Source organism: Pecten maximus, chromosome 1 (genome assembly GCF_902652985.1).
Source record: "Pecten maximus chromosome 1, xPecMax1.1, whole genome shotgun sequence".
NCBI classification, from domain to species: domain Eukaryota; kingdom Metazoa; phylum Mollusca; class Bivalvia; order Pectinida; family Pectinidae; genus Pecten; species Pecten maximus.
Genome location: NC_047015.1, coordinates 36,437,987 through 36,447,893, shown reverse-complemented (window position 1 = coordinate 36,447,893; position 9,907 = coordinate 36,437,987). Strand labels below are relative to the sequence as shown.

General features: G+C 34.4%; 1 protein-coding gene across 4 annotated transcripts in view; it reads right to left on the bottom strand.

Moving 5' to 3' along the window:
• Window positions 1-729: 729 nt before the first annotated feature.
• The window catches only part of LOC117332120 (RUN and FYVE domain-containing protein 2-like), a 59,351-nt gene continuing 50,173 nt past the window's right edge, over window positions 730-9,907 (bottom strand). For all 4 annotated transcript variants that reach the window (XM_033891025.1, XM_033891004.1, XM_033891011.1 and 1 more), the window contains 4 exons: window positions 4,688-4,817; window positions 4,059-4,153; window positions 3,336-3,462; window positions 730-2,830 (listed from right to left, as the gene is read on the bottom strand). In XM_033891025.1, the coding sequence (XP_033746916.1) occupies window positions 2,681-2,830; window positions 3,336-3,462; window positions 4,059-4,153; window positions 4,688-4,817 (502 nt within the window). In that variant the 3' untranslated portion in view covers window positions 730-2,680. The remainder of the gene's footprint in view (window positions 2,831-3,335; window positions 3,463-4,058; window positions 4,154-4,687; window positions 4,818-9,907) is intronic.

Here is a 9,907-nt window from a genome sequence, read left to right as displayed (position 1 = left end):
TGCGATTTTCTGAGCGACAAGATTGTTCATCATGCGGAAGGGCGAGTGCTCACATATATATATATATATTTGTTGTCTTCTTTTCTCAACTTCACCATAATTAAGGATCGAAACTTGAAATCGAGTATAACAGTAAAACATTACTTAGGAAATGTTACCTGGGTAAATATATACATATATTATAGATATATAGCAAAGACTCTCCATTAATTACGACAATAAAAATGCCTCGTCTTTTTTGTGTAAATACCTTAATCCGTGCGAAACAATAGTTTTAAAATTCGGTAAGTCCTACAAGAATGCATGTTACCAGTATTGCTCGTAAGCAGAACGCTGCACGGACTCGTCACTCGAACCCACCTGTCTCCATATAACATTCTTTACAAACACCAACATAGGTAAAAAGTGCTTGAGAACTCGTACACGTATATTTATAGAACTTTTTTACGGTATACGCTCGTGTATCGCTATGTATTTAATGAGTATGGAATCTACAGGATATAGTCGTTTTAATGAGGATGAAATCTACAGGATGAAGTAGCTTTAATGAGTATGAAATATACAGTTTTAGTCACTTAATGGGTATGCAATCTATGAAATCTATGAAATCTATGAAATCTACAGAAACAAGGATTGGAATTGGTTGGTGTGTAATGATAACTTATAATTCTGTACGTGTATTATTCCTATTTAGAATCGGTATTTTATAAACGATAGTAAAACTAGAGACACACAATCATGATATTCTTTATTCATAGAAGCACTTTTAATGACTTCGATGACGCAATAACCATCACTTTCAAATATAGCATGAGAACATAACACAAATGTAGTACACATCAGTCACCTTGACTACCTATATGTTGCCCTGTTAAAATAGTATTTACGTATACATATATATATTTATATTTAAGCATTATATACACATATAGGAACAACCTTATACACGTACTGGGCACGTCCGTTTGTATGAATATTATTAATTCTATCACATCAACGATAATGTACATTTCTGACAATTCTTTTCATACATCCTCATTTAAAATCACACCATACACATCCACACTATTGTATAATTCATTTTAAGCTAACGTGTCCATCATCATTCCTGGATTCCAAACAACCATTCTTACCAAACTCTATGAAGCATTCCGGGGTTCAAAAATACTGTTCCGGCCGTCCTCATGCAATTCCGAAGTGATATTGAAAAGTTTCTTTATGAAACATTTCGGCATTTTAAAAAGCGATTACATCCTAACCCTAGCTTTGAAACATTCCGATTTTCCGTAATACTTTTCTCATCATTCAAGTCTGAAAACAAGATCGACGATATTCAACATTTACACATTGACTTGTGAAAGGATTAATTTTGACAACTTTCTTATCTAATACCGGGAAACTCTGGCAAACGCTGATCTTTTCGGATTTCAGGATTTAGAAGAGATCGCATTTTCGCCCAATTAGAAGTTTCACTATCACCTATTGTAAATAACTCGACAATGGACAATGCGAATTTCTTCTATTAAGAGTACGAACATTTCCTGTGAAGAAAGATCCTCTGTACATGTATACGGGTTTTCAGAGAAGTCGTTATATGAACTGGTTCCTTGGCGACACTATTTCTAGTGTCCAGCAGTATCTCATTTACGGGTGTATTTTTTTATGTTTACAATGAACGAAAGGACAAACAATTTTACCGGATACAACTCTGAACTGGCAAGTAAGTATTTGAGTATGCACTGGTTCCTTAGAACCATTATTGGAAATTACAATACAGGAAACATATTAGCGAATTGAACACATCATCGGCAACGAAATTAAATATCGCTGGTTGTTAATCACACATACTATCAAAGCATGTAGTATATATATGTACATGCGTAAATGGCACCAGTGTCACATGGTCACAATACCTGTTAATATAGTAGCATGATAGTTATGTGCCAATACCTGATACCGCACCAACAGAACAACCTGTGATAATCGATACCTTCCTACTTCTCTTGATAAGGAGTTACAACATTTTTATTTGACTATGAGTATTTGTTAATACATAGACACTAAATCACCAGAAAAACTCTAAATCATTTATCATCGTTATCATTTCATCTGAAAGACACGTCTGACAAAAAGAGCATTTGTGCGTTATTTTTATGTCATAATTATTCGAGAGTCCACTGATTAGAACAATAATACAAAACCACATTTTATCAAATGAAGGGTTCCATGACTTTTGAGGTTATCACATACAATCAACCAAACATAAGATAATTTTAAATACTAGGCAAACATAAACAATCTGGATACAGGACTGGACCTCGGTAAGACTAGATTAGGTAGTAAATAGTTACGCAAATTAAACGTTTCATTTACTTGAAGTAGTTATGTAGAAACTGATTACGATCGTCTTGTGTTTTCAAATCTCGAATAAAAAGCAAAATAGCCTTGTCATCTTTTAACACCACACCATCTTATCAGTTTGGAATGGCGCTCTAAACATGTGAGCTACATATCAGTAATTGTTATTGGATGCAATTACGTTATGAATATTTCCACCTTATAATATATCATTCATATATTCCGTTCGCTTTTGTTTTATGCAGGAATCTGGATTTTATCAGCCGTTTGATGAGTTGCCTCCCTCTGCCTCTTTGACAATTTTGTGATAGAATAGCCTCCCCTAAGCTTTGTTCCCAGCCGATGAATATCGTTGGAGAAGCACAGTTTGACAAGTATCACAGACACGCACAGGCTTAGCTGATGAGGGCAATGGCATCTTATTGTCTGAACACTCATTACAGAAAATCTCACCACAGTTACGACAATGATGCTGCAATGAAAAGATTTCACGTGAAACATGAGGTACACGATGACACAAAAAATCGAAAATATTAATTCATTAAAAACATATTTCTTATATTTCTTATGTTGACTTGAACAAAGTTACGAACATAACATAACAAAACCTATTATTTATTGTTGATTCTACACTCTCCTGCACATAGGAATAGTGTTTGGAAAGTTTGTTTCTTGAGAGATGATACAAATCAGTATTCATAGTTTATAACAATGAACCAACTTTCTTCCAATAGCGAAATATATGTTAAAGGAATTAAAACAGTAAAAGTAAAGGTTATGTCGGGATGGAAGCATAAAAATTTGTGTGGAGACTATTTGTCATGACCATATTTCAATTATTAACTAAAGATACAGAAAATGAGCGATTGAAATTTATAACTTGGTTGTGTTCCTTCATGAATAGTAAAGCATCAGACATGCTTATATTTATATCATAAGTTATCAAACTTTCTTATTATAACTACAAGTTAACAAACCTTCCGTCTAGCTATAGAAAATTCCTTATTACAGTTACTACACTGTGATGCGTCCTTATCACTCATCCACGCAGCCTCCTTAGTTACTTGACTTGCTTCTCTCATATCCTCCACTTTTAGTTTGGATCTAAAACAGGCGTATATGATAGTAACACTTTCTTATAAAGTACCATACAGTCGTAAAGACCACAATGAAAGAAACGTTCAAATGAAAACGTTAGTTATACAGCAAGGATTAAAAGTACGTTTAGAAGTGATACAACATATCTCTGTATCATCAGGCAGAGTAACATTAATGCAAAAAGAAAGATTCATGTTTGGTTTAGTATTGTTTGATGTCGTCTGTACACTAAGATCTATCTTGGTTTGGAATTTATTTATCTCTTATTAAAACAATTTGTTATTTAATGACGGAAATACATATATAAGGATAACGGTATAGTAGTATTGTTTATATTGGTCTGATTAGTAATTTGAACGCTAGCGAGAGGTATTGTCATAAAGACCCAATAGCTCACTTAAACACGAATTCAGTAACACATAGAGTATAACTATCTTTAACCAAATATTTGTATAATTGATAAATATTAGTAAATTTGGGACATGAAATACGTTTTGTATATTCCGAGTCTGTGACACTATACATAAGAGATTAGTAACGTATTGTATACGACTTGCAGGTCACTTCAAGCGAAGCAAACACGAGTATATATATGTGCTTACTCGCTTAGATGAGAGCCAAGTTCTGCCAGAGTTCTTTCCTGCTCCTCACAAGTTTGTTGTAGACCTTGGTGCATCTTTTGTAATGATTTATACTCCTGAAAATAATCACGTTAATGTAGGTTAAATAGAGGTTACACAACGAGTGGTTGTTGGATATGGAATTTATTTCACACGAGTAAGTTATTTTTTAAAAGTTACAAAAGACACGAGCTTTAGTGCTTTACAGGTTAATATAGAAATGATATGACCAGTGCAATGTATACTTAGTCAAATCATCACATGAGTAACGTTTCTGTATACCAAGTTGCAGAACAAATTACGAGAAGTGATCGACAGTCGACCGTACTACATCGTTTGAAATGATCAATATTTTATTACCAACCACTAATTGGAATAAACGAATATTTCAGGAAAACGGCTCTTTTATCGAAAGATAAATATTTGATTTTGTTTAAAACATTGCGTATTATTGTATATAACTTTGATATTAAATATCAATTTTGAACTGCATTCTTTGTTTACATCCAGTCCATATGAATAATATTGAATAGGAAAAGCTAGCATGGTCTGTAAATTTATTTCTCTCTGTGTGTTATGACGTCTATTAGAACCAACAGAAGAACGTGTACCTTTTCAACCTCCTTGACCTGTACATATTCAGCCTGTATTTGGGCAGTCGCCTCTTTCTCCTGTTCCAGTGTTTTCTGAAGCGTCCCTCGCCATTCCCGCTCTATCCTCAGGTCTGTCTCTAAAGCCGTTCTATGCACAAAAGATAACACAATTTATATCCAAAGTGATGATTTATGATGATTTTATCCACATTGTTTATTCTGAAACTCCAACAACTACAGTGTGCATACTATATTTGTTACCAAACTCTTAACATTTGAAGTTATTACATATCTTGTATATCTCTTGGAAGGTTTGGTTTGTTTGTTTTTGTTTAACGTCCTATTAACAGCCAGGGTCATTTAAGGACGTGCCAGGCTTAGAGGTGGAGGAAAGCCGGAGTACCCGGAGAAAAACCACCGGCCTACAGTCAGTACCTGGCAACTGCCCCACGTAGGTTTCGAACTCGCAACCCAGAGGTGGAGGGCTAGTGATAAAGTGTCGAGACACCTTGACCACTCGGCCACCGCGGCCCCTCTCTTGGAAGGACAAATGATTTTTATTCCAGGTACTCCATTTACCCCTCTTACAATTGTACCTCTCACAGTAATACCCATCGCATGCTTCAATCCGGGCCAACAAGAGTGATTTATATAAGCTGATATTCTTTTTTTCCCAGTTTTCATAAAAGAAATAAAATCAATTATATATCAGCTGATATAACCTTTTTCTCTACTTTAATATAAGAAATAAAGTTTATTATACATATACTCATATATTTTGTATCAAATGCCAATATTCTTTGGTGATAAATTGATTTAAGTGTGGTATGCTAATTTCTGTGTTTCGTTGTATCAATTTATCTAATTATGGGGATATTGTATTTCTCCATATGGATTTTGACTTTTATTTTACTTATTTTGAGTTTCTTCAGTCGCCTTTTTTGGTGCTTCTCAATCACCTTATTTAGGCGCTTTGTATCACTAACGAGTCATGTAACGACGAAACATGATGCACTTAACTAATGTTGGCTCTTCTGCATCTAACTCTAAATCTGTAGATATCTCAGGTGACTTGTACAATCCCTCGACAATGCAGGTGATAGACACGACTGGTGGACTTTAATCCAACATGTTTGCCGAAACTTGTATTCCAAGTTTTAATTTGTTGGAATAGTAGCATTGTTCAGAATATACTCATGCACCTGTTGTTCGTTTGAAATCTAATATAGAAATTTTAAAAGGTTTATCTAATTATTGGATACTGCACATTCCCTTCAAGATTTTGACATATCTTTTGAAATTTTTTGAGTTTCCTGAGTCGCCTCAAATATATCATTACTTCAGGCCTTCGACATCACGGACGCGTCATAGAAGGATAAAACCGTATGATGAAGTTAATAATATTTCCTCTACTGTCTCAAATCGTATGGCAGTGTTCTTATATCTTAAGTATCTTTTGTAAACTTCATCCTTATCATTTTATTACAGTTATTGATGTTCATAGAAAATAATTTCGAATTCTTGAAAAATAAACACTATATATATATAAATAAATATATTGCTAGAAAGGACCCGTTGTATGAATGACATACTGTATGTAGGCGATCCAAGCTTGGGTAACCATACAAATACTGCAAAGTACAACAGGAAACTATTTACCTTAGATACGATGTTGGGATCTAGGATTGCAAATATTAATCAGTGACAAATGAATTAAAGTAATATTTGAGATAAAATGTTACAAACTATTTCGTTATATTTATATGTTATAAAGAATCAAATTTGTGACATCTGTTTCTGTGGAGGAATGAATCATTATTTCAGTGACATGACCGGCACACACAAACGTCCTTTATTTGCACAAACCATATATCACATATATAAAAATTACATCTTCTGTAAATGTAAGTCGCGGTAGCATCATTGCCTGAGAACAGATTGCCATAGAGTAATTTGAGAACTACGCTTCCCTTTCTTCAGTCTGGCTAAAAAGTGTATATAATGAGTCATTTGAGTTTAGATCAATCATAAAATTGACATTTTACCACTGGAAGAATATCTATTGTTAACAGGCATCGCGACATGTCATGCCGCTACACTGTCGTTTTACCAGTGGAAGACTTTTGATAACCACAGGGCGGAACAGTAAAAGTGACATTGTGATACATCAATTAGACGCATTGTCATTTTACTGGCGGAAAGATATCAACTGCTACTAACAGCACGGAGGAGCGGAACAATATAAGTCTCATTGCGATACTATCCGTTAATTTTTTTTTCAATTTTAGCAGTATGATAATTTCTTCTTTACAAGGGTAACGCACGGTAGAACAAGCGATCTAATGATCCTGAATCGCTCACACGATATTCACCTATTTGATAATTATCTGCGCTTCATTTAATAAAACAATTCTAGGCCTTTTAGTTAATCAGAAAAAAGTCTGAACAAATTTGACCGTCTGTGACAAGTAAAAGTCATTTGTATATGCGAAGTTTGTGGGGCTCCATCCTAGAAACCTACTAGCCAAATTTCAGGATTCCATGGCTTTTAGTTTGAGAGAAGAAGTCGTTTGAATGTATTTAACAAAACTGAATGAAAAAGTTGACGACGGACGGAGAACGGACGACATATAGACGGCATAACCTCACTTGTCCCTTCGGGAAAGGTCAGCTTAAAAGGCAAGACAGATTCATTAAGTAGCCATACATGTATTTTCATTAATCGTATATAGTGGGAAAACATGTCAAAATTAAAGAAAATGAGCACACGATAACTGTTCAAAACAGTCTTATTCCTAATTCCTATAACTTATGGTCTGGACAATATACATGTACCGTCAACCGTATAGAAGCTCATTGCGTCATTAATGTGTTGTACCAAGGTTTACCATGAAGATTTTGCAGATTGCATCATTTTTTAAAGCGAATAAAGCGTAAAAAAAGAAAAAAATGTAAATATGGTATGATGCAACATTTAAAAAAAACAATTCTGTTGATCACGAAAATTAAATTCAAATTAAGAAGCTAATAGGGTAGGTAAGAACTATGACGGATATATACACATGTACATTGTGGATATAACGAATTTCATCCCTGACGGAAATATTAACCCGTTGATATTTTCCATTGCTTAATTCGTTTAATTACAACACGAAAATCGAAGAGTCGATATGTTTACAATTCTAAATACAGAGAAGGGCGCGGCAGCGTGTGTGTACAAACGTGTCTCTGTTACTGATTTTTAGTGTGGCGGAAGTAAAGCGAACTCGTCACGAAACCAATTCGTCTTTTATGGTTTTACAATGGTGGTAATGATAATCATGAAGATGTGTATAAAACATCACCCGCGGTATAAAATGTAAACACTTTTAGAATCGCATATCGCAATATCATTACCCGTCTAATTATCTATATGAAGAATACACCGTTTTCCGAATTTAAAATATATAATCAGTCACTTTAAGTAAATTAATTTCTTTTCGTGATTTTTTTTATATATCTAAAATGGTTGGCAAAAATATCACCTTCCCACTATGTAGCTTAAATGGCGTCTACGATTACCTTGATTTTTCTCCAATTTGAGCGTTTGTTACCCTTTTCTACGGCAGGTGACACTGGTTTCTGAAAACAACCGACAGGTGTCGGCTATGGTAGACTAAGCGTATAACAGCTATCATTGCGGAATCTTTTTTCGAATACTGTGGTTATACCCTCGCAAAAAATCATTTTAATGACTTCGCTGCGCGCCAGCAGTAAAACTCAATATCTCTAACAATGTAATAGGTAAGGTACATCTGTAGGTTCAAACTTCGGGTTTGGTATTTCCACACACCAGTCAATAATACAAACTGTGCTCTAGTAACAGAGAATATCATTAATTTACGCTAGTGCGTTTATCTTTGTTTCTCCTATACTGTTCTTGCAACTCAAAGTTATCTTCATCCTCAGATATGTCACTTATTGTCTCATAATTTTGCATAAATGTCACAATAATCGACGTTTATTTTCAGGCTCATCCCTTAAATCGCCTCTATAACATTGTATTACTCAAATGTATCCCCTGTTCAGATTTGTATAACGATGGCTGTATCTACTCGCACATAAATACTTAGAAAACCAAGTTATCTTCCAATCTGTATTGACTGCCGTTCCGGGTTCAGGGGTTTAAAATTCGTTTGCCTTTAATTGGTTTCCAGTAAAATACACTGTAGATTTATCTCTATTCTCAGGTGTAACATAATTCAGTAGCTCTTTACTTAAATACTTTTATCTCAAGTATCTCAAAATCAAAACAATACATTTTCATGAAACTTACTGAATTACTAGGAAATATTTCTAAGCTGAGCAAGAGGAATAGTGTCCTTAATGGTCATCTGAATCCTGCTATACTGGAAGTTGCTTTGTATTGCTGAGACTAAACACGAAAATGATCTCATGTAGGTATTAAGCAAATAGAGAAATTGCAAATTCCAAACAGATTGATGTGGGAAGATGGCGTAAACATGTCTCTATTTACAAACTATCCAAATAATAAGGTTGTCCAATTGGATATGTTTTATCCATGTTTAATTAAGATATTGAACATTTGACTATGACAATGTATCCAGATCTGAAGAAGCGTTTGATAAGATTCTAGACAATTTAACCATGAGACCTCGATCTCAGCTCCTGGCAATGATGATACTATAAATGGTTATACTATACTACAAAACGAACATCATGTGGTATCATTTCACACTGATACGGATGTTCATACTTTTTTATTGATTTGTTTTTGCAAATTTACCCACTCGTCACGAAGAAATGAAATTCACATTTTTTTAAGCGCGTTAAGACCTTGCCGTCTGCAAAGGATATTTCATTCCAGAAAATATGGGTTTTTGAGATTTGTTGAAATTTGAAGCCAGTTTGACTCCTAGGACCCAAACCCACACTCCGTTTGGGAAGGACAACCTCAAATGTCCATACTACCGAATTGTCATCCCATTCTAACAAACCCTGCCAGATATTGAATTATTTCCAACTGAAAACAACCCAAGGTCAAATCTTTTACTTAACATAAAGACATAATGACATGATAAAAGGGTGATTACAATATGGCTTTGTTTCATAGATCACATTGTTTTCTGTGTACCGCGACGAAAAATAAGCAAAACATAATTTAATTATTATCATCCTTACCTCCATTTTGAAGAAACATTGTGTGTATGTGGACGGTACAAAAAAGAAGTCTGGATT